Below are 24,997 nucleotides of genomic sequence, written 5' to 3'. Positions count from 1 at the left end.
GATCTGTTTAAGTTTTCCTGCCTCTAGTCTAGGCTTTTACAAACCTTGTTAGAGCCCTTTTTGAATGATTTCAGTTTATAAGCCCATTTCTTTCACTAGGTTGTGAGCCTAACTAGGATGAAGGCCATGTCCTCTTCATCTAAGAATCCCTTGAACCTCACCTTCACCCCATCGTCCTCCATGCCACCATGGCCACTATACCCTAGTCATAATCATGATTATGTTTGGCCTTGGCCATTGGTTTCCCTCATCCCAGAAAAATGTGACAAGTGTGGTTGCAACTTCCTAATGGAGGCTTAGGTAAATCCCCTTAAATTAGTGGAAAGATTCAAGATATAAGGATCCATATGAAGATGGTTATACATATATAGGACAGCTACCACACTCATCCGTTTTCTGCAGGCTGAAGCACTCAAAGCCATTTTAGAGACATTCAAAGGCTATGTGAACAAATGTTAATTAGATTTTATTTTTATTTTCTTTGTCTTCATTTCAATTTTTTACATTTCTGCAAAAGCACCGGAGAGCACCAAGTTTATTTTCAAAAATGCTGGACAAAGTTTTGTTTCGTTTCGTGTGAAGCTAAGTTTTTGTCGTTTTCAAAAGGGGTTCTTCTGAAGGTGGCATTTGCCATACATTAGGCAAATGTCCCGGGCCTTCCGTGAGAGGGCACTACTGACTCATCTGGTTTGATTCACGGCAGGTCTTTCCACAGTTTCTTCCTGAGACATGAACAAGAAATGGGCACCAGCTGTTCTTGTGAGGATCCGAACCTCCAAAATCTGCTTGACCTCTTGGGATTCAATTCTTTGAAATTAGAAAGACACCCTCAAGAATAAATTTAAAAAGGAAAAAAAAAAGTTTGGGGCACCTGGGTGGCTCAGTTGGTTGAGCGTCCAACTCTTGATTTTGGCTCAGGTCATTATCTCAAGGTTCGTGGTTCCAAGCCCCCAGTGCTTGGGCTCTGTGCTGACAATGCAGAGCCTGCTTGGGATTCTCTCTCTCTCCCTCTGGCTCTGCCCCTCCCATGCACTCCCTCTCTCTCTCCCTCTCTCTCCCTCTCTCTCTCTCTCTCAAAATAAATAAATAACCTTAAAAAAAGGAAAAAAGGTTCAGATTCTATCAAACTGTATTCATCTGGCTTACACCCCCTAGTGGCCAGGAAGACACAAGCTTCACAGTGGAAAGCCACTGTTCCTTAAACTCCAGAAAGGTCTGAGTGAGTGAGGCTGTAAGTGAGGTCTTGCCAAAAGACAGAAAGCTAACTCTGTCTTCTACATGCTTAGGGCTACTGATCCCTGTTGGGGGAAGTTTTCAATCCCTCCCTACACAATCGTTAATATGTAGATTAGATTAAGTATCACTGCCCAGTCCTGCCTTCACTACCAGGAAAAAAGTTATGCTACCAATTGCATTCAACTGTTCACTCTTCCTTCCTAAAACCCTGAAACCACATGACATTACAGACTTATTGCAAAGTACATGAGCTGCTAATATCTATTTATAGCATATACATAGTATATATAGCTAGTATCTATGTATAAATCTCTGTGTAACATTCAGGCCTAAATAAATAAATAAATAAATAAATAAATAAAACTATATTAGCACGTTGTCATCTGGATATATTTAAGTAATTACTGTGAGGCAGAGATTCTTTCATGCCTGCCGAAATAGCCATGTTTCTTTTTTTGCTTAAATTAGCAGAACCCAAAAATTTAGCCTAGAATATAGCTGCCCAACCAAAAGACATTTCCCAGTCTATTGCGCTTGTGAGGTCATGTGACTAAGGTCTGGCCAATAAGATCCAAGAACTGTTGAGTGACACTTCTGGGAAGTCTCCTTAAACAGGGAAGATAGGCACTTTGCCCTTTCCTCTGCCCTGCCAGAAAGGTGGGTGTGATGGCCAGAGCTGGAGTCAGCACAGAGGTGTTGAAGACAAGGACAAAGAGGGCTACCTCCTACTAATGGTAGGGGAATAAAGCCTGGGATTTGGATGACTTCATCAGGTCCCCTGATGGTCTGCCCCCAGACTTCTGCACAAGAAATAAAAAACCTTCCATCTTATTTGAACTACGGATATTTTAGGGTTTTAATCATATGCCACTAAATCAAAATCTAAGTGATACACACAGATCTTTACTACACTATCCCTGCTACACTGTGGTAGCCCTGCTTCCTGTTTCTCTCCATCCTACTTCTTTTTGGTGAACTTGGTCTCCCTGGCGCCTCCCTTTTCACCCTGTCACCTTTAGTCACATACCCCCCTGGGTTCCAGGCACCAGTATCTTCAAGCTCCTGAACTTACACACAACTAAGCTTCCTGTCCCAGATAAATGGTCATTTTAGAGCAAGGAATGAGAAGAATTCACCCATGGCTGGATTGCTTTGGCATAAATTGCTTTTCTGTTCCCTGCTCTCCTGGAACCATCAAGATGGTAGGACAGAAGAGTGTGGGCTAGAATTTTCCAGAACTGAGAGGGGTAGGGGGCTAATGTAAAGAACAAATCTTCTGGAATTGGAAGATGATATATAGGCTATTGGGACCACAGAAGGAAATCAGTTCTTGGAAGTTTAGACAGTGGAAGTTTCTACTTCCTGGGCGGAGTCCTTGTTGGAGAGAGTGCCTGAGATATTGTCAGATTCAAGCAACTCTACGATGCTGTAGGGAGAACAGTCCTCCAGGCCCAGCTTGCTGCAGAGCCAGCCACAGAAGCCTTTCTCCATGTCCCGGGCAGCTTGCCACCATGCTCCCCAGGACCATGAGAGCTGGACCACAGCAGCATAGAGGCCCAGGGAAGAGGCCATGGCCATGATGAGCACCGGATAGAAGAGAATGAGGCAGGGGCAACATGAGATCTTGTGCCAGAAGGTCCTCTCCTCGTTGTACACGAGGAAGATGTTGTACCAGGTGATCGTGCCATAGTAGAACGAGACAACAAAAGAGAGGATAAAGACTACAGGCAGGCAGACCAGCGTCCAAAGGACCACATGGGGCCCACGGTCAACTCCCATTTGGCAGGCCTTTCTGTCTTCAGGTGTTACTTCTCTTGATGACCCTTTTGGCTTCGTCAATTCTTGCAGCTCCTTCTCCGTCAATGTGACGTGGATGTCCACCATCTGGCCCTTTTTCTTCCCTCGAGTAATGGTCCCGGTTAGTGTGACATAGCGGCTGTCCAAAGGCATGTTCCACATACCTGCAGGGCATTAAGGAGGTGAAGCCAAGGTCAGAAGAGTGGGCATTTCATCACAGTGTCATCCCCTGAGCTGGGGGCTGGGTACAAGAGTTCCTGTTTTCATAGCACCTGGCCCAGTCCTAGAGTCAGTGATTCAGTGATGGACTGAGTGGACCTCCCTCAGGAAGGTGACCGCTGGTCTTATTACTCCCCCAGTCAACTCTCCCTCCACACGGGTGGGCCCTGAGAAAATGGCGAAGCAGGAGAGTGTTGTCTCCCCACTTCTCTGGGCCTCAATCTTGGCACAGTCTCTGTGATGTGAAGAGGTGTGAGGGACTTTGCCACAGACACTGCTTTAGAATGATCTTATTTCTAGTGTATAAGTGCTGTGAAAATACTGCTTGGGAGCGTCTACTAGCGTGTGTGAAGATGGCACCGTGTGTGTATAGACTGATGGGCACCCTGCTCCCCTTCCCTTCTCAGCCCTGTCTCTGTGCTTCCACGAGAAAAGGCTTCCTCACATGCCTGGGGTCATCTCAGCCCTCATACCCAAGCTCTGTACACACACACACACACACACACACACACCACACATACACCACCCGTATCACAAATGCCCCCCCTCCACATGCACACACCCACATACCACCACCACCATTAAACGGCCATCCTTCGGCCATCCATCCTGGAGTGAGGCTGGAGATACTGAAACAGGGAAGTCTGTGGTCCTTCATATGTGAAAGTAGTCTCTGAGTGGAGGTGGGGGAGAGTATGGGCAGGACTTCTCGCTCCCTGACTGCAAGAGGGACCGAATGGACCCTCCTAAAGAGCAGGTCCTGGGAGAGTGGCCGGGACTCTGACTATTCAGATAGAAGAGTTGTACTGCTCCCCCAGAACCTAAGGATTTCACAATCTCCCGCATCTCAGTAAATGACACCACCACCTACTTCTCTGTGGAGTCATTGCTGACTCTTCCCCGTCTCTCGCTACCTGCCTCTGATCCGTTAACAAGTTCCACATTGCCTCTCTTCCCTAGCTGTCTCTCCCGCTATCACCTGTCCTGGCCTCTATGTTAGTGCCGTCGTGGCTGCAGTGATACGACAGTCTCTCATCAGCTTCCACTCTTACCCTTTATAATCCACTCTTTATAGAGAAGCCAGAGTGGTTGTTTAGAAATATAAATGGGATGGTGTCTCTCCTTTGCTTAAAGCCCTCCACTGACTTCCCCTTACACTTTTAACCAATCCCCAACTCTTTACTATGATTGCAAGGCCCAGCATAATCCTCTTAAACACCTCTTCCCATCCTCCCACAGTTCCCTATACTCCCTACACAGAAATAGCTCCATTCTCTGAATAGGCCAGTGGTGCTCCCATCGTAGGGTCTTTGCCCCTGCCGCTCCCCCTCCTCCACAAGCTCTGCCCAAGACCATGTCATAGCTAGCTCCTTAATATCAGCTCAAATGTCACTTCTCAGAGGCCCTTGCATAGCCATGCAATCTCTCCCCCCATGCCCTCCACCATCGCCATGGTTGATTGTCTTTGCAACTCATATCACTCCCTGAAATTACCTTTTATTTACTGACTTGTTCACTGTCTGTCTTCTCTTGACTAGGAGGTAAACTGCATGAGAGCAGGGACATTGCTTGCCTTGTCTACTGTGGGCCTATGTCTTAGAGATTAGAGCATCTACACAAATAGATATACCTCACCTGTCTACTGCTGCGTGGTGGTGCTTAATCCAGACAGTCCACGGCTTCATTAGCAGCAACAGACATTCTTATACATGCATCCTTATGCCTATGGGCATAAGTTTCATGGGGTAGATACTAATAATTTCTAGACGATAAGATATGCATATTTGGAATTTAATAAATACTGATAAACTTCCCTACAAAGTGGGTAAAGCAGATTCCATTTCTCCTTGAGGTATATGAGAGTATATCCATTTTCTCAGATTGATGTTATCATATTTTACCCAACTTTTGGCCAACTTATGTGTAAAGGGATATCATAACTTCTTGCTGTTATAATTTGCATTTTCCCGATTCTTGTAAAAGTCAACTATCAGCTTCTTTATCTTACGTGTATTAAATAATTAGCATAATCTCCTTGTGTTACTAATTTCTGTGTATAAGTCAGTCTCTTCTATTGCACTAGGAGTTCAGAAAGGACAGAGGTCTCCATATCACTGAGAAGAGAACATAGTAAATGCTTAATAAATACTGTTCCTTTGTTGAATGAAGACTGCAACATTGTGAGAAGAACTGTATCAACAAGAAGAAATAGGTCATTGAGGGAATCCCTGTCTATCTTCTGGAGAATCCTCATTCCTTCCTGTGGCTTTAAGTAAGTGGCCCCAGAGACTTACCATCATCTGCAGGATAGTCTAGGAAATCATCCCCCTCCTCTTCTTTAGGTCGGTCTCCACCTTCTGATTCCCCAGGCTCCTCATCCAGTTTCTCATTTTCTGACCGGTAGATGATGATAGATTCTGGGCGGGACTCTTTCCTCTTCTTTTTCCGGCGACCCATTGTGGATTCCCCATCCAGGGCGAGGGCAGCGGCCATGGCCTTCCTCAGAGAGCCCTGGTGGGGGCTTGGGAGCTGTCCCTGGACTTCTACTGGTGCCAGCTCTTCCATCCCAGTCCTCACGTCTCGCTATTCCTTGTGAAGAGTCTGACTTGCTTGAGCAAACTCACGACCCACACATCACAGAGCTTCTTCCTGGATGGGGCTATGCAAAGATGTTCCACCAATAAGTTCCACATAAAATAGGAAAGCAAAGCCATCAACAGGAAGCAAGTAGGGTGAGATGGAAAGGGGTCTGGGAAATGATTCTCAACTTGGCAGAAGCCTTCTCCTCCCTTTGCGTCTCATAACACTGTATTTTGGGAGTGCTGCGGAAATACTCTCACAAAATTGGATTCCTGTGAATAAAATTGTATGTGTGTTGCAATAATACGTTGTCATTTACACAACCTTGTAATGTCATGCAAAACTCCTCAGTTTAGCCAGATGCTGAGTAAAAGGAAGTTGGGTGAGGAAGCCCTATAGATAAATGGGAGTTAAAAACTGTTGTCACTCCCACCAAACATGGCGATTTGGATGGCGGGGACCAGTACTTCAGGCTTCTGGCTGCCGAGACCTGCATTACAACTACACTCAAGTGGATGAAAGCAACTTTCAGTAAGCTCCCCAAAGATGGCACAACATCACCAACCATGTCTACCATGGTGTTATTGTACGAAGGGCACCCATATCCTGGCTTCTTGTTGGCCCAAGATCCCAGAAAATTCCTGATATCTGTCCTAGCGCATTCTGGGAGACCAGTAGAGAGGATGTATACTTTTCCGCTTTTAAGATTCTCTCTCCTCTTTCTGTCCTCCAGGTAAAGAGAGGTAGGGACAGAGGAAAGTCTGTATAACATCTTTTAAAGAAGACACTGATTGGCCTGTGTTTTGGGTACACTGAACCATTAAGAGGAGAGAAATGTTTTCAGTGCTGCTACTAAAGAGGGGGAAATTAGCAAATTCCCAGTTAGTCATATTGAGGCAGCTAGGTACTCATATGCTTTTTGAAACAACAACAACAAACAAAAATAGAAACTCAAAAATATGTCATTATGTAAATGGAGAACCTTTTTATTCTAGAAAGAGGCAAACCTGTACAAAAGTAAGAACAATTTTAATGAAATTTCATTGTCCCTTTCACCCAGTTTCAACAGTAATCAAAATACTCATAGCCAATTTATTTAAAAGCAAATCTCAGACACCATTTTATCTAACTATTTCAGTATGTACCTCTTACATACAAGGACTCTTCTTTTAAAAAAAAAAGATGACCACAGGGGTGCCTGGGTGGCTCGGTCGGTGAGTGTCTGACTCTTGATTTCAGCTCAGGTCATGATCCCAGGCTCATGGGATCAAGCCCCGAGTCAGGTTCTGCACTGAGCCTGGAGCCTGCTTAATGTTCTGTCTCTGCTTCTCCTGCGCTTGCACGCATGCATGCTTTCTCTCTCTCTTAAAAAAAAAAAAAAAAAAGCCACAATATCATCATCACACCTCATTTCTTAAAAAGAGCTTCTTTGTAGAGTTTATTTATTTTGAGAGAGAGAGCACACACAGGGGAAAGGGCAGAGAGACAGGAGAGAAAGAATCCCAAGCAGGCTCTGCACTGACAGCCCAGAGCTTCATCCCAGATTCATGAACCTGTGGGATCATGACCTGAGCCAAAATCAAGAGTTTAGACGCTTAACCAGCTGAGCCACCGAGGCACCCCATCACACCTCATTTTTTAAAAACGATTCTTGAGGCAGCTGGGTAGCTCAGTCGATTGAGCATCCAACTCTTGATTCCTGCTCAGGTCATGATCTCACAGTTAGTGGGATTGAGCCCTGCGTCAGACTCTGTGCTGACAGCGTGGAGCCTGCTTAGGATTCTTTCTCCCTCTCTCACTGTCCCTCCCCCCACTCTAAATAAGTAAGTAAGTAAGTAAATAAATAAATAAATAAATATTTAAATATTTTAAAAATAAAAACAATTCTTTAATGTCATCAAATATCCAGTCACTTAAAATTTCTCTGTTTAGGGGCGCCTGGGTGGCGCAGTCGGTTAAGCGTCCGACTTCAGCCAGGTCACGATCTCATGGTCCAGGAGTTCGAGCCCCGCGTCAGGCTCTGGGCTGATGGCTCAGAGCCTGGAGCCTGTTTCCGTATCTGTGTCTCCCTCTCTCTCTGCCCCTCCCCCGTTCATGCTGTGTCTCTCTCTGTCCCAAAAATAAATAAACGTTGAAAAAAAAAATTAAAAAAAAAAATTTCTCTGTTTAACAATTTAAAGTCTATTTTCTAGAATTGGGATCCACATAAGGTCTATGCAATGCACACAAATCCTATAATTGTTTGTCTATAGCAATGCTGTCCATTAGAATTTCTGCATTGCACTAGAAATGATACTCATAAACTGGGGAATTGCTTTTTTTTTTTTTTAATTGAATTCTCACCAATTTAAAAATAGCCGCATGTGGCTACTGACTACTCTATTGGACAGTGCAGGTCTATATGCTCACCCTCCAATTTTTTCCTTTCCCATTTCCTTGTTAAAGAAGGCGGGTCATTTATCCTGCAGATTGCCATGACCTAGATTTTGCTAATCTCATTCCTGTAGGGTGTTCCTCTGAACCATGTATTTCCTCTAAATTGGTAGCTAGATAGGCTTGATCAGATTCATGTTAGAATGTTTTTGGCTGGTTGTTTTGGCCAGACAGTGTTATAGAGGGCATTTTGTACTACCGTGTGAAGGCACCTAATGGCAATTTGGCCATTTCTTGTGAAATTGGTACCCATTGATGATCACTGTCTAGACCCATCAATTCATCAGGAGTTACAAAATAGTGGTATTCCATTTATCTTATTTCTTCTTCCTTTACTAACCAGAATACTCATATGCGCTTTATTTTTTTAACGTTTATTTTTGAGAGAGAAAGAGGGAGACAGAGTGCGAACAGGGAGAGGCAGAGAGAGAGAGAGGAAGACACAGAATACAAGGCAGGCTCCAGGCTCTCAGCTGTCAGCCCAGAGCCTGATGCGGGGCTCGAATTCACGGACCACAAGATCATGACCTGAGCCAAAGCCAGAAGCTTAACCGGCTGAGCAATCCAGGTGCCCCCCCAAAATTTTAAGCTTATTTATTTATTTTTAAGAGAAAGAGAGAGAGCAGGGGAGGAGCAGAGAGAGGAGAGAGAATCCCAAGGAAGCTCTGAACCAACAGCACAGAGCCTGATGTGGGGCTTGAACTCACCAACTGTGAGATCATGACCTGAGCCCAAATCAAGAGTCAGATGTTTAACCAACTGAGCCACCCAGGTGCCCCCCTCACATGCACTTTTAACAAACCCAGTTTTAAACTGGGTAGAGGAGGCAAACAACCTTGTTGTTATCCAATATGATTGGTAATTATACTGGGAAAATATCTGACTACAACAACAACTTCTATTAATAGGAAAAATTTCTAAACTATTTACCAAATAAATACCTGTTTATACTTGGTAAAAACTATTTAGCAAATTCCCCGGTTCACAAACAACTCATTGAGAATTGTTAGATTCTACTCATAACCCTACCACCCCAGGATCCTGGACACTGGCCACTCTCTATGACTCCAGGTTGCCAGTTTTCTGTTATTTTTGTTCTCAATTTCCAAGTCTTCATTTTCTTTCAGTGGTCTCTGAGTTTTTCCTCTCTTTCAATCCCACATGCACACTCCTTGGTTTCTCTTTATGCTCAGTAACAAGGCTTCTCCTCTCATTTGTATTAAATGGTCCTAATGTTTAGTGGGCTGGCTCTGCCAGGGGGGCAAAAATAACAGACCAAAAAAATCTAACTAGGCTCTAAGCGCTACTCAAATTGAAGCAAATCTCCTGTATTAAAATTATGCATCTTTGATATTATCATGTGACAAGGCCGACTCTATATCATATTTCTTCAAATGCCAAAACACACATTTTTTTCCTCATCTTAATGTTTCTAAAATTTGGATGCATCTTAAGACCAATGGAACCTCCCCCCCACCCCTCGCCCAGAAAGGCTGAACTACCTTCCCAGCAAGTAGCTCTGGCTTACTGCCCTCTCGCCCAGGTTCTCCTTTGTCCTCCAGTTGTTAATTTTCTTCTCAGTCTCTCCACTGGATGGCAGGTACTTAGTCCTAATCACCTTGCAGGTATCTGGAACACATTGCCCAGGGACTGGGACAAAGAAGGTGCTAAGTGACAGAACTGAAGATGCCCACAGGTGTAAGTGGAACATTATGGAAGTCCTCACAGCCTGACGTTGCCTGGGGAAGGGGAGGCTGTTTAAACAGAAAGAGCTTCATTATCTTCACAATCTTACACGTGCAAGTGGCCAGACTAAAAGACATCTTAGATTACACACCTAAGAACAGAGTGATCCAGGACACAAAGGCTTCCTGAAATAAACATATCTAGAAGACAAAGAACACAATCACTAGAATATTGACATTACCTTAAGGAGTATTTATGTTTGCCTTAATGGTATCAAGAAGCTCAAACAGTGCTCTCCTACCAAAGTAGCCCCAGTGCAGAAGAGAGTAGACATCCAGCCAGAAAGGACTGGAAGGTTAGGCTGTAGCTTTCCCTAAGGCTAGAGGTTTGTTATTAAAAATGTTTGTGGGGGCGCCTGGGTGGCTCAGTCAGTTAAGCGTCCCACTTCAGCCCAGGTCATGATCTCACGGTTCGTGAGTTCGAACCCCACCTCGGGCTCTGTGCTGACAGTTCAGAGCCTGGAGCCTGCTTCGGATTCTGTGTCTCCCTCTCTCTCTGCCCCTCCCTAGCTCTCTAGCTCTCTCTCTCTCTCTCTCTCTCTCTCTCTCTCTTTCTGTCAGAAATAAACTTTGAAAAAAAATAAATAAAAAATAAAAATGTTTGTGAATTTTGAATTCTACTTTCTAAGAGTCTGCATTTAATATAAAAATGTTTTCCCTGGTGCAAGTCCTCTAGTAAAACTGATGCTCGGTAAGTCATGCTGATGTGCGAAACAAAGGCAGAAGGAAATGGTAGATAAAATTAAATTTCCTTATAACCTGCAGCCCATAGACAAAGACTCAGTGCAAGCAGAATATAACATTTCTTTCAAGAACTCCTAACTGTCTTAATGTTAACGCTTTGCTAGAGGGAAACACAACCTTAGCCTGACAACAGCCAGGCCTCCAGAATCCTGTGAGTCTTCTTTTGGCATATGCCCTTGCCTTTGGAAGGCCCACACGTGTAACTTCCCTTGCCTTTATGTCCCCCAACTCCGAAGCGTATAGTCAGTCACTCCTCACAATCCCGGGGCAGCTCTTTCTGCCCGCGGGTCCCGTCCTGGTGCTTTAATAAAACTACCTTTTTGCACCGAAGACGTCTCAAGAATTCTTTCTTGGTCATCAGCTTGGAACCCCAACACTTCAAACCCCATCAATACCAAGGTAATTCTAGGATGTGGGTGACCTCTGAGCACAACACTTTATATTTACCCTAACGTACAAATCTCAGAGCTTGAGAGTATAAAAATAAATAAAAGAAACTTCATTTAAAATGGAGTCCAGGGGCGCCTGGGTGGCGCAGTCGGTTAAGCGTCCGACTTCAGCCAGGTCACCATCTCGCGGTCCGGGAGTTCGAGCCCCGCGTCAGACTCTGGGCTGATGGCTCAGAGCCTGGAGCCTGTTTCCGATTCTGTGTCTCCCTCTCTCTCTGCCCCTCCCCCGTTCATGCTGTGTCTCTCTCTGTCCCAAAAATAAATAAACGTTGAAAAAAAATTTTTTTTAAATGGAGTCCAGAAGCCCTGACGGGAGAACTGTCACACAGGTATCACTCAACCTGTGCAACCTGTGCAAACAGCAGAGAGAGACAATTAAGAATTATCTGGACAACTATCTTTTTTTTTTTTTTCTTAATGTTCATTTATTTTGGAGAGACAGAGAGACACAGAATCCGAAGCAGGTTCCAGGCTCTGAACTGTCAGCACGGAGCCCAATGTGGGGCTCGAACCTACAAACTGGGAGATCATGACCTGAGCTGAAGTCAGCCACTTAACCAACTGAACCACCCTGGCGCCCTAGCTGGACAATTATCTTAAGGCCATTTTTCACTTGGAATTTTATCTCCTGCTTTTATGAAAAGGAAGGCGGATCTTTTTCTGTCCCAGCAACAATTCACTAACCACTGCTTGCAGCCAATGAGAAACTGCCACAGCCTTAAACTCTTGTTCTTCAATGAACTTGTTCAAAACAACCCTCCCCAATTTCCTCCTAAAACCGAGTAAAAGCGGACCTTCCCTTTGTCTCTTGGGACTTGTCTATGGTTCATCATAGCTTGCTTGTCCTGAGTTGCAATTCCTTTGCCATTCCTGCATAAACTCATTCTGCTGGTAAAATAACTAGATATTCTATTTTTAAGGTTGACAGGAGGCTAGTATAATCCAGTGTTTTCCAACTTAGAGCTTCTATTTTCCTCTGTAGTTTCCCAGGCAGCCTGCGAAGGGCCTTCCCTGACCCTTCTACACAGTGGGAGTTTTTAAACTAGGGGTGGAGCCCTCAAGCACATCTCAGGCTGAGGAAAGGTATCTTCTAAGGACCAAAGCTTCCCCAGAGTGGGTTCACTTCTGTACCCCTTTCCTCTTCTTTTAAGATGTACTAACATGTTTAGAGGGAGATGGGAATTCCAAAGATTAGAGGAGAGAAGGCCAACTTGCAAACCCCATTTTTCTTGTTCAACTTGTTCTCTCTCATTGTTGACAGGGTGGCACCTAGGGGGATGTGGTAGGGCAAAATAAATGCATGCTTGGGGCTTGAGAGTACTAAATGGTTCCACCAACTTAGGAAAAGATGACTCTGTAGCTGTGGTAAAAAGTAGCCATCAGAACGAGTTGTAAAGCTGTTCAATTGATCAACAACTTCCCTCAGTAGTGATGCTTTTGGAAACCAGCCCGTTAGAGTCAGTATCTCATTTCTAAAAGCCAGTGAGGTTAGTGAATTTGCCCCTGACTGGCCGACTGGGGCTTTCACTGATGGGTGGGCCATGCTTTTTGGGAATATCCAAAAGCATATTCACATAGGCAGTTGTTGATCAAACAGGTTTAAAACTACTTCTGGTGATTACTTGTTATCAAGGTTCTTCCTAAATTTGTGGGAACTTTTTAATTCTATTTGTTTGCTGATCTCATTTGATCAGATGTGTCTCAGAGCAAAGTATACTAGTTATCAATTGTCATGTAACAAATTACCCCAAATTTAGAGATTTAAACAAACAACCGTGTTATATCCTACACAGTTCTGTGTGTCGGGAATCTGGGAGCGTCTCAGCTGAGTGGTGGGTAGGCTTCTTAGTCTGCTTTCTACCTAAAGAATTTGGGGATCCAAAGGCCTTTTTTTCTTTTGGACAGTCTCTGAACCCTTTAGTATTCTGTCAATTTAATTCTCTTAATAACTTTGTGGCTCTCCCGTGAATAGCTTTTGTGGGTCAGAAATGTGAGAGTGCCTTAGATGGATGGTTCTGTCTCAAGGTCTCTGAAGATGGCAGGGCAGCAGTCATCTGAAGGCTTGGATGGGATTAGAGGATCTGCTTCCAAGATGGCACTCTCACATGGTGCTGACTCAGTTCCTCTTGGGCCTCTCCATGGCCTGTATGAGTCTCCTCACAACAGTGTCTCGTTTCCCCCAGAGTGAGTGATCTGGGAGCAGATTTTCTTCTTGACTACTTTAACTGTACTTTTTTTTTTTTAAGTTTATTTATTTTTTCAGCAATCTCTGTACCCAATATGGGGCTCAAACTCACAACCCCAAGACCAAGAGTCACATGCTTTTCTGACTGAGCCAATCAGGCGCCCCTCAACTGTACTCTTGATCCTACCTCTTCCACATCCTTGAGTTTCTCCCTCTCTAATACGTCCAACTTCTCCCCTTCACTGGTTCCGTTTTAACTACAAACAATCCCAGAATTCCCTGCCTAGAAAAACTGGTTTCACTTTGCCACTTATTCTATATGATGTCCTGTTTCTCCCTTTCACAACTAAGCTTCTTCACCAAATAATCTATAGTCACTCATTACCAGTTTTCCTCCCAATGTCCTGTTCCCTTTACCATCTTTTTCTCCCTACTCCCAAACTCCTTTCCAACACACACACACACACACACACACACACACACACACACACACAGGTAAGTCATTTGGAGAGATAAGGAACAGGCCAGGAAATGAGCATTTACCAAGCCTTATGTGCCAGGCTATAAGGTAAGTTTTTTACACGTTACCTCATTTCCACATCTCAACAAGCTCACCATTATATAAAGAAGTGTGATAACTTGAATATAAGCCTTTGCATAACTTCAAAGCCCAGAATTTCCCAACCAAGATTTATTTTTTTTTTAATTTTTTTTTAACGTTTATTTATTTTTGGGACAGAGAGAGACAGAGCATGAACGGGGGAGGGGCAGAGAGAGAGGGAGACACAGAATCGGAAGCAGGCTCCAGGCTCTGAGCCATCAGCCCAGAGCCCGATGCAGGGCTCGAACTCACGGACCACAAGATCGTGACCTGAGCTGAAGTCGGACGCCCAACCGACTGAGCCACCCAGGCACCCCCCAACCAAGATTTAGAAGTCAAGTGTTAGTGGTGGTTGCAGTAGACAGCTGATGAGTTTGTATTTCTGTTTTCTTGGTTTGATTTGTGTTTGTTTTTTCACTTTTTGCTATCTCAACCTCATTCCTCTTGCCTTTGGTGATAGAGCCACTCTTTTCTAGGTGGAATACAGCCTTGAAAGTCACCAGTGTGACCACAGTGATCATTTTACCATCTGATTCTCCTTATTTACAAGTCATTCTTGAACCTTCCCTTACCTCCTTTGACTTTCTTTCTTTCCTTTTTTAATGTGTATTTATTTTTGAGAGAGAGAGAGAGTGAGCACAAGTGGGAGACAGGCAGAGAGAGAGAGCTAGAGGATCTGAAGCAGGCTCTGAGCTCACAACTTTAACTCATGAATCATGACCTGAGCCGAAATCAAGAGTCAGCTGCTTAACCAACTGAGGCGCCCCCTTCCTTTGACTTTCTCCCGTCATTCTCTTGCTACTTCTCATGCCCTCAGTCTGCCTCTACTCCCTTATTTGTCTCCTTCAACTGTAATAGCCAGTGCTTTTGAGACTCAATTCTCAACTGACTGCCCTGTATTCTCAACAGCACATTTTCTTCTTCCTGTTGAAATATGCAGCCTTCCTGACTATCGATACCTCTATGCCAAGAATGCCCAAATATAGAATTAATTATATAGAATTAATATATCATCTAGATATTCTCCACTTAAATATCTTGCCATGTCTGGCTGAGCATGTTCAAACCAAACTCATCATTTTTATTTCTAGCAGACTTAACCTCTTAGATTACCAAGAGGATAGGAAAACAGAGAAGGAAAGGAGAAAGGGATGAAGAAGGAAACCCTACAACATTTATGCCGTTCCTATTCATAAAAGATAACATTTACTGACTGTATAATTTGTTAGGTTCTGTGTTAATTGCTTATATATGCATTTTCCTATTTAATTATATTTTAATATTTTTTGGACAATACTATGTGCCAGATATTATACAATTGTCTCAGGCACAACAATCTTATAAAACAAATACTGTTTTACGAATGAGGACATTTGGACTTAAAATCAGTAAAAACCAGAACTCCTTGGTGTAATCATATTGTTTAATTGTTACAGCAAACCAATCAAGTAGGTACTATTTTGTTTTAATAGGTATTATTATTATCCCCATTTAGAGGACTAATTTGCTCAAGGTGACATGGTGATGAGGCTGGGACTTGAACCCAGGTTTGCTAGTTTCAAAGCCCATGTTCTATTCATCGGGCCATGCTGCCTGCCAACATTTACCCAAGATTCTATACTTAAACCCCTAGAGTTGTCTTTGATGAGTCCGTTTCGCATATTAGGGATATATTCCCACGTCTCTAATAGTAATCCGTCTCTGAGTCCTGCCAGTCATTCCCAGGAAATCTCTTTGTTCATCTCTCCCTTTGACTCTCTACTCCCCCACCCCACCCCACGCTGGAGCACACTCTCCTACTACTTCCTCCAAGCTGGTTTCTCAGCCTCTCATTCCAGAATTCTTCATCAACCATTTTAAATGGTGATTAACAGAACAAAACATCATTTTTATGTTGTCCAGTAATCATCACTATCTTGCCATTCTGGACTAAAATATATCTAAAGGGTCTGCTTGGTGGTTGAGGTTCTCCAATTCATGCCCCACCTTTGGATTCAGTAGCAATTTTTCCCCTTCCCCACAGCATGACTAGTTGACATATCTACTTATGTTGCTTTTAACACCATCTTCACTTTCCTCCAGCCCTTTCAAGCCGGGGGCAAGACAGACTCAATCACTGGTGTCCCCTTCTGTGACTACCCCAGCACACCCATCTCTCCCCACCCCAGTCCTGTTGCAGAACAGTGGGGACAATGGACTAAGTGTTCAAGGGTCAAATGCCTAGGATGGATTGATACTTCCCTAATGTTAGTTGCTAATCCCTTTCTTTTGCCTTCTCCTACTCTGTATTTCGGTAGCCTCTGCTATTGGTACTATGCTCTCTCAGTGCTTAATTATGTAGCATTTCATATCATCTTGTATTGAGTATGAATGACCTCATTAGTTCTCATTCATCTTCCCAGGGAGATTATAAAATTTTAGAAATCAGGAACTGTCTTATGCTTCTTCACCTCCCATGGTAAGACCCTGTGACTGGGCACGTAGTAGACACTATGTCCTTTTGATCTGATAGGACAGAGCAGAAAGGAAAATGCCTATTCAGAAATAGGATATAACTGTTAAGAAAGGAAGTTATCTTCCCCATTTTTGTCCACTTTATTATGTGGTAATATCATTTTTATTCCATTAATATTTGATCTGAGAAGCAGGTTCTGAACATTTCTCCTTCCTTCTAGATTCCATAAAAGAGAGAGTGAAACACATTTCCCCTGTTTCCAAGGCTTCATAATCAATAGAATTCAGAGGAGAGACAGGGCTTTGCTCTTTTCTCTGGAAGGCAGGCCTTGCATATTCTCCACTTATGGCAAAGTCCAATGATTAACAAATATAGTACAGCAGGATATTAACCTCAATCAACCACTAACTCTGGATTCTCAGTCATCCCAAGGGAAAACTAGGTTTTAAAGAGCATGCTTAGACTCGTATGCATAAAATAACTGGTTTTAAGTCACTCTTGATGGAAATTCTCCAGAGCATTCTTAAATTCATCCATCACTTTTTCCCATCTCTGTTGCTACCATTCTTGTCTAAGGGGCCATCCTTTCTCATCTGTGGTTCTAAAAAATGCTTCTTGTCTTCTGGCTCCTACTCCTGCTGTTTTCCAATCAATTGTCCACTCAGCAGTAAGAAATATCTTTTGAAAACAAATAAAATCATGCTGTTTTTTGCTTAAAACCTCCAGTGATTTCTCATTGGTATAAAATAAAATCCAAACTTTTTCTGGTGGCCTAAGGACTTGTGTGATGTGGCCCCTCCCCACCCTGCCATCCTATGCAATATACCACCTCCTTCATACATACCTCCTATACTACAATCACTTCGGCTGCCTATGTATTCCTCAGGAGCACCTGAGGCCTTAAATACTGTGTGCCTCGCCTGGTATCTGCTCCAATCTCGTCCTGTCACATGGCCACCATCATTCTCTCTCCCAAGTCTCAGTTCACTTGTCACCTCCTCCAGAGCTTTCCCAACACCAAACCTTCAACTAGGCTCCCATCCTGCTATTCATTATTCTTTCTCACAACAGCCTATTTCATGTACAAGACTTATCAACATCTGTAACTTTTACTTGTTATTTTACTTGTTTATTGTTTATCTCCTCTACTGGACTATAGGGTCTAGGAAATGGTATTGTATAAGTAGGCCATCGAAAGGTGTTCAATAAAAAATTTTTAAGTGACTGGATTAAGGATTTGGGTTGGGAGGGGCAGTCTAAAGTGGTAGCAATTAAAGGTTGGCCTGATTTTGTCAAAAACTGAGGCTGAAGAAAAGTTTAATAAAGAGACATGAAACAGTTCCCCTGTGCTTAATAAGCCCCGTTATGGTACAGTTGATAAGTGGTTCTCCTGTATCCACTTTCTCCTCCAATAATGGAGGTTTCAGCTGGTCGCATTACTTCCCTCCTAAAGATAACATGTCCTAGCATCCCTTGAGGCTAGGTGTGGTCGTAGGACTAGTCTCTGGCCAAAAGATGTGATTAGATGTGATGTGTGCAACTTCCCTGTGTGGCCCTCTCCTTCCTCTTTTCACCTTCTTGAGAGCTGGAATGTGAACTTGATGAGTCATTTTCAGCCATGCAGACAAAACAACCCCTTAAGGATGACAGTGGACTGAGATGGAAAGAATCAAAGTCGCTGGGACAGCCATAAACTCTCTTCCTCTGGGTTGCAATATGAGAGAAAAGTATTTTCCGTGTTTTAATCCAGGATTATTTTGGTCTCTTAAGGCAGCTATACAAAACTCCTACCTAATATACTAGGATTGTCCAAGAAGTTATTTTATGTCTTAATCTCTTTGCTGTGTTCTAATTTGTCGGCCCTGATGCATAGGCAGATCTGGATACACATTTCAAAGTTAGAGCATAAAATGACATCATACCTGGTAATGGCTGGTTTAAGCAGTTTTTATTTTCCCGGGTGGGCCAGAAATTCTAAAGCTTAGCTCAGTTAGGTGTCCAACTCTTGATTTTGGTTCAGGTCATGATCTCATTCAGTTGTGAAATTGAACCCCACATCAGGCTCTGTGCTGGGCATGGAACCTGCTTATGATTCTCTCTCTCTCTCTCTCTCTCTCTCTCTCTCTCTCCCTCTCTCCCTCTCTCTCCCTCTGTCCCTACATCCCCCTCAAAAAAAAAAAAAAAAAAAAACCAACTCAGCCGTCGAGTACAAAGGATGTCACATTGATGTTGGCTCAGCCCCACCAAAAACCCACTAGAAGTCCATATACTATATGTTATTATGGACTGAATGTTTGTGGCCCTCCAAAACTCATGTGTTGAAATCTTAACCCCCAAAGTGACAGTATGAGGAGGTGGGGGTCTTTGGGGGGGTGATTAGGTTATGAGTGTAGAGACTTCACAAATGAGATTGGTGTCCTTATACAAGAAACCTCAAAGAACTCTCTTGCTCTTTCTACCCTGTGAAGACACAGCAACAAAATGGCCATCTAGGAATCAGGCTCTTACCAGACACTGGATCTGCCAGTACCTTGATCTTGGATTTTCCTGCATCCAGAATTATAAGAAAAATATATTTGTTATTTAAACCACCCAGTATATGGTATTTTTATTATAGCAGCTTGGACAGACTAAGACAGATAGTGTTCTCTGCTTTAGTAAGCTAGCCAACAGTGTCCCCAAAGCAGTTTTATTAAAAGAAAACCAACAGCTCTTAGGCATTCAGTAAAAGCCCAAAGACTCACAACACCACAAAATGAGCATCCCTATCGAGCTATAATGCCTTTGTAGGGCTGAGTCATCACAAAGGACTCTAGTTCTTGCTTCCTGCTGGCCAGTCCCCCTCCAATCGCTCAGTCACTAATTGCCCCCAGCCCTGCTCAAAACACACACCTCCAGAGTGGTGTTCCACTGCTGGTTCAAGGACCTCTCACTATTAGGCATAATTTCCTGGAGTCTGCTCACAGTTCTCTGCTCCCAGATGGTCACCGGAGCAAACGTGATCCAGCGCCTTCTCCAAACCCATCCAGATACCCTGCAGAACTTGGGGATTTGGTGGGGGGAGAAACCAGGAAGCTTTGAAGCCTCTGCCCTTATGTGCAATTAATTGCAGGAAGGAAAGTAACTCACATGGATGAATTATGGCTGGAAAAAAGCTAATAAATGGCAATGACAACAAGGTTCAACATCTGGCTACAGTAAGGAGTGGTGGGGGCTATGGTAAGCATAAGAGTTCAGGTCTTGTCTGAAACAGGAAGTTATCGTTTCCCTCTCTTCAACCCACCAAGCCCACTATTCAACCAAGTGCTTTCACAGAGAAATGCAGGCCCATTTGGTATGGGTTGTCTGGAATTTCGTGTGAAAGTTCCTGATTTTATTATCATGATTAGTCCAAATTTAAATAAATTACCACACAAATAACCCAAACAGAACATAAATGGTCTGCTATTCTGCCACCTTTGGTTTATACAGTTTCCGAATCAGGGTGCCCTGTGCCATTGATTTAAGAACAAACAAGAGTTTTATTTGTTTTGTTTGTTTGGTTGGTTTTCTTTTATTCCCCACCCCCCAGGAGTTGTTTTATTGTACCTTTCCCATATGGACACATCTCCCTCTTCCAAGGAACCTGAACTGGGGCTGGAAGGGTAGAGCATGATCATTTTCAAGTTAATTTCTACTATTACTGCAGTGAACTGTGCCTTGCTCCAGCCTTACTGCTCTTTCAATTCTTCTCTGATTCCTGTATCTGTCACCCAAAGGGCCACTTATCACCTGTCTGGAGTCTCCATACTCTGCCAGTAGCATTGTGGTTTTACCACCGTGAGATGCAATAGGCCGGCTAGGAAAAAAAAAATGTTAACTATTTTACCACTGAAAATTACCACTGGCCCCTGCCAAGAAGACAGCCGCACCAATGTAAAGGTGGAAGGGAATTTAGCTCAGACTGATGACAAGTGATCGGAACAATGAGGTGACAGGACCTGCCAACCTCCCAACTTCTTGCCAGTTACTGCAAACTGGCTGTGAGTTAGATTATACCCTGTTCCTTCATGGTCCTGGGAGCAGTATTTCTCTTGTCATTGCTCAACCTACCTGTCCTGAAAAGCCTTCACACTGTGGCTGGTTCATCATCCAGAGGCATCTGACTGTCTACAGAGGAAAGAGTTCCTGTTAGTGACGGTAGTGGGTTACAAGGAGCTTGCACATCTTACTGTGAAGAGCTGTAAAACTGGATTTTCACTGTCTAATCTTTTATTTGTTTATTGTCCTACCTCCCATGACACATAATACCCCTTCTACCCTTCCATTCCCACTGCCGTCACACATATTTACTAGAATAAAAACTCTACAAAGGCAAGGGGCGCCTGGGTGGCTTAGTCTGTTGAGCATCCAACTCTCGGTTTCGGCTCAGGTCACAATCTCACAACTTGTGAGTTCAAGCCTCGCATCGAGCTCTGTGCTGACAGCTCAGAGCCTGCTTGGGATTCTCTGTCTCCCTCTCTCTCTGCCCTCCCCCACTCGCACTCTCTCTTGGTCTCTCTCTCTCTCTCTCTCAAATGAATAAATAAATAAACAGTAAAAAAAAAAAAAAAAAGCTCTCCAAAGGCCAGGACACCTAACTGTACTGTCCCCCGTACCGTATGATTCACACCTAAACAGTACCCAGCATGTGGCAGATACTCAATAAATATTGGCAAAATACTGGTTAAGAAAAAGCTGGTTAAGAATCTTATTTAGGTGAGTTGGTTCAGGCCTGCTCTTTCTTCTAGGTGGGAAGTGACGAGATGCCTCACTGACATTCTTTTAGCACCGAGATTCTCTGAATGCTGAGTCTCACAGGCCTCAGTCAGTAGGAGCCAGCAGCTGCTTTGAGGCAGGAGAAAAGGAAGTTACCAGGCAGACGGGAGGGGTGGGGGGCAGGGGTGGAAAGATGCATGAGTCAATAGTCAGTCAGTCAGGGAGTCAATAGTCAGTGCTAATAGGGTATGACAGAGGGGGAGTGTGGAAGGATCATGGCCCTGGAGATGCCTTTTTCCCTAGGACAAAGGGGGCAGTGATGCAGAGCACAGGGTAGCATTCGATTCGGCCAAAGGAATGTCAGTGGAGCCTGGCGTAGATGCCCACAGAGGAGATGGCTCACACAGGAGCCAGAATTAAAATCTGGAAACAAAGAGCCTCCAAGAGGCAGCTGTTTCTGTACTTCCAGGCCTTTGGGGGTTAATCAGACTTTCAAACCCTCAGTGAAGTGAGAGGCAGCGGCCCTTTCATTTTAACAGAGGATCTCTCAAGAGAGACCCCACATCTCTCGTAATCACTGATTCTCTTTGGACTGTAAAAATAGAGCTTTCTGACTGTTCAGACTGCAACTTCCTTGCACCCAAGGAATGGCTCCTTGTCATCCTCAAGAGGCAAAACTGGCTTAAAGCTAGTGCAGTCACCTTCTCACTGGAGGACTGCAGAATCCCTCAATTCCCCGCCCCCAGCCCAACTGCCGCGCAAAGGTGCAGCACAGCCAGGCACACACTGACCCACCTGGGCAGCCACAGCTCTGTGAATCCACAGGTCCAAACCATGTCTCAAACCACATTAAATTATATCTTTGATAAAATTATCTTTAAAAGAAATTTAAGGTGCTCTTTGCTCCCAAGAAAGAAAGCATGGAATTTTCTGGAATAGGAAAGCCCTCAGAATTGACTCACTGTTTCTCTTCCTGTTTAAGAAAAATACTTTGTCACTGGAATCAAATCACTATCTAGCAAATGGAGGGTAAAGAGATTTCTTCCCTTCTTTAATGAGTGTAGATTGGAAGCTGTCATCTCCAAAGACAGACGGGCAAGTATTTCTTAAAGGAGGTCAGAGAAGGGCAGGGGGATGGAGGGCCAGAGAGGAAGTGATATCTGATTCCACTTTCAACAAACCCCATTTCTAATTAGCTTTGTGAATAACCAGCTGATGGGTGGGCCCAACTAAAGAACGATGGCATTTGTTTGCTTTTACAACATCTCAATACCTTGCAGGGGAAAATACAGTACTCTGCAGACTTAGAAATAGCATCTTGCCTGGATTGTGAAGACCACAGCACCACACACATCCCCCAGATTTGCCAAATTCTTAGGCCACGTCTCACCAGGCCAGTCCAGGTATAAGCTCACTCTGGTGGGTTGACAGCATGAAGCTAGCCGATACGGAGGAGGATCTGAATAATAATAACTCACCGTTACTGGGTATCAAACCGCCGGTAAGAAATTTCCCCCATCCTCAGGATGCTCGCTTCCCTAAGGAATGAACTGGAGGATAGGATCTCACACACCTACAGATGCGTTCTTGCAGGCAGCACGCAGACTCATCAATTTATGCTGCCCGGCTGAAATGGATTAGATCTCAAACCTGGTAAATGTTGCCTCTTCAGGGAGACGAGTTGGAGGTGGGTTCTAGTTTATTTTTTAAAATCATTTAGTATCTTGGTTCTGTGGATTACTGCAACGGCACCCTTCACTCCCTCCCCTCACCCCCTCCTCGGGGTCTCTTCCAAAGGGTGAAAGGATCTGGAGGCCAGATTTCTTCCCCCGCGGCTAATCCTGCTTCTTTCCTTCCCAGCAGAGGTCCACAGCCACTGGAGCCAGAGCATCCATGGACGTCGGAGGCAGGCGGGCGCAGCAGGGCTCCCGAGCTGCAGCTTCTCTTTCCCCAGATGCCCTGGAGATTTATTTCATCTTAATTAACCACGAGAGCTATAGCACTGAGGATTGAATTTTTCGAGAGAGCACACGCCCGCTTTTTGTCTGCTTCCCTTCCTCCGGTCCCCACAATGGCATCGAAATGAAAAAAAGAAAGAAAGAAAGAAAAAGCAACGAACAAGCAGTCTCACCTACACGTGCCGGGGACAAAGTCTAGCGGAGGACCCAGACGGAGTCAGGAAGCCGCCTCCCGGGAGCAGCCATCCGCTGGGAGGCTGGGGACCTGCCTCGGCTTGCGGGTGGGGCCACGGGGCGGGGCCACGGGGCGGGGCCACGGGGGCGGGGCCAGGGCTGACCAGTAACTAAAGGCCCCGCTTACCTCCCAGGCTGAGGGACCTTAGTGCTCCTGGGACTCGGACGCGCCGTGCAGATGGGCCTTTCGGGAAGGGGCAAGAGCTGCTTGGCGGCCGGCTTGCTGAAGGACCGATTGGCAATCGTCACCGGCGGGGCCACGGGTATCGGAAAGGCCATCGCCACCGAGCTCCTGAACCTGGGTACGTGAGCAAGCCCCTGGGCCAGACAACGCAGAGATACCCTGGCATAACCTGGGGTCGGGGTGCCTGGAGCTACTAGGCACCGCTCGGAGACCTGGACTTGCTAAGCAAAGAAGCTGGAGACGTGGGTGAACTTGAAACCAGAGCGGCGGCGGGGGAGGGGAAGAAGAGAGTCCTTCCTAAGAAATTGTGGGGAAACGTTGAGTAATGAAACCATTGTTTGTAAGCTAAAGGGAACAGTTAGAATCAAAGATACATTGCCCGAAGTGAGGAATAAGGACACCTTTGGGAACATGCTGTGGAAGTATTTGTAGATGTGTGCTTAAAATTAATCCATTTTATGTATTACCTAATGAAGAAACACGGGAAAACTTCATTTCACTTCACTTAACTGTTAAAGGTTTTAACACCCAAGAGACTCCCATCGTATATAATCTGGACACAGTTGTTATAATATTTACCCGAACTTGGGGAAAGGGAGGATTTTGTAAGCACATAAACAAGTAAAGAAACCACAAAGGGGAAAATGGACAAGTTTACTTATACGAAGATGTAAATCCTCATTGAATGAAAAAACCATGTAAATAAAGTTTAAAGTCATATGAAAAGAATATGCCAAATTTTTATTTCAAATTTTTATTTTCCCTCCTGGGCATAGAGCCTACCTGGTAACAAGCTAAAAGGAAACAAGAGTTCTCCTAACAGTATAATTGATGCTGTGCTGAAAGTTACACATCCATTTTGATAAATTTAATTCTGTTTTAAAGTTAGTCTTGTTTTACCAGGAACCCATGGTGAATCTTTTCAGTGTTTGCTTTGTAAAGCTTTCAGAATGCCCATCAGAATTTCCAAAAGTTGTCTCTATTGGAGATTACTAAATTACAACGTGAACTTGAAAAATAGTTTTCTTTAAGTGCCTTCTTTTGATATGCAGAAGCTCGCTCATCCCATACAACTAAAATAATTGTGGTCACGTGGAGACCCTTCTTACTGTTTACCTTTATAAACTCCATTTATTCATGTGTATATTGAATGTGGACTTTGTGCTAGTGTAACGATTATGGTAACAACAGGTCCCTATCCTCTGGGGGTGACAGCCAGCGTGTGGGGGAGACTCTTAAGAACAGGTCATTACAATGTAACATGGGCTTAAATACTGTGTTAGGGTGAGGACAGGGGTATAGTAGCATGTAGAAGGGAGTACCAGCCTCGGCTTGGTGAGGGAGAGAGAGGAGAGTTATCAATATAGTTGTAATTATCAGTATAGTTTAATTAAAATCTGTGTACATCTGAGAAGTCCAGAGTTGGCAAGGCTTCTTGCT

The 24,997-nt window shown here is 44.2% G+C and overlaps 2 protein-coding genes across 4 annotated transcripts in view; one reads left to right on the top strand and one right to left on the bottom strand.

The window, feature by feature from the left end:
• Nucleotides 1–445: 445 nt before the first annotated feature.
• TMEM169 (transmembrane protein 169) lies at nucleotides 446–23,423 on the bottom strand. 2 transcript variants are annotated; one of them, XM_043577761.1, is made up of 4 exons: nucleotides 23,313–23,423; nucleotides 20,537–20,593; nucleotides 5,547–5,911; nucleotides 446–3,197 (listed from the first exon to the last, which is right to left on the bottom strand). In XM_043577761.1, the coding sequence occupies exons 3-4, from the start codon at nucleotides 5,815–5,817 to the stop codon at nucleotides 2,575–2,577; spliced, it is 894 nt and encodes a 297-aa protein (XP_043433696.1). In that variant the 5' UTR covers nucleotides 5,818–5,911; nucleotides 20,537–20,593; nucleotides 23,313–23,423; the 3' UTR covers nucleotides 446–2,574. The 2 variants fall into 2 exon arrangements, with proteins under 2 accessions (XP_043433696.1, XP_043433697.1); XM_043577762.1 differs by lacking the exon at nucleotides 20,537–20,593 and having other exon boundaries at nucleotides 23,313–23,409.
• Nucleotides 23,424–23,428: 5 nt separating this feature from the next.
• The window catches only part of PECR (peroxisomal trans-2-enoyl-CoA reductase), a 28,521-nt gene continuing 26,952 nt past the window's right edge, over nucleotides 23,429–24,997 (top strand). The window contains exon 1 of one of the 2 annotated variants that reach the window (XM_043577758.1): nucleotides 23,429–23,675. In XM_043577758.1, coding sequence (XP_043433693.1) covers nucleotides 23,552–23,675 — 124 coding nt within the window. In that variant the 5' untranslated portion in view covers nucleotides 23,429–23,551. The remainder of the gene's footprint in view (nucleotides 23,676–24,997) is intronic. The other variant, XM_043577760.1, reaches the window with a different exon arrangement.

Source organism: Prionailurus bengalensis, chromosome C1 (genome assembly GCF_016509475.1).
Source record: "Prionailurus bengalensis isolate Pbe53 chromosome C1, Fcat_Pben_1.1_paternal_pri, whole genome shotgun sequence".
NCBI lineage: Eukaryota > Metazoa > Chordata > Mammalia > Carnivora > Felidae > Prionailurus > Prionailurus bengalensis.
Note: the sequence above shows the minus strand (reverse complement) of the source record. Positions and strands in the feature narration are given on the sequence as shown.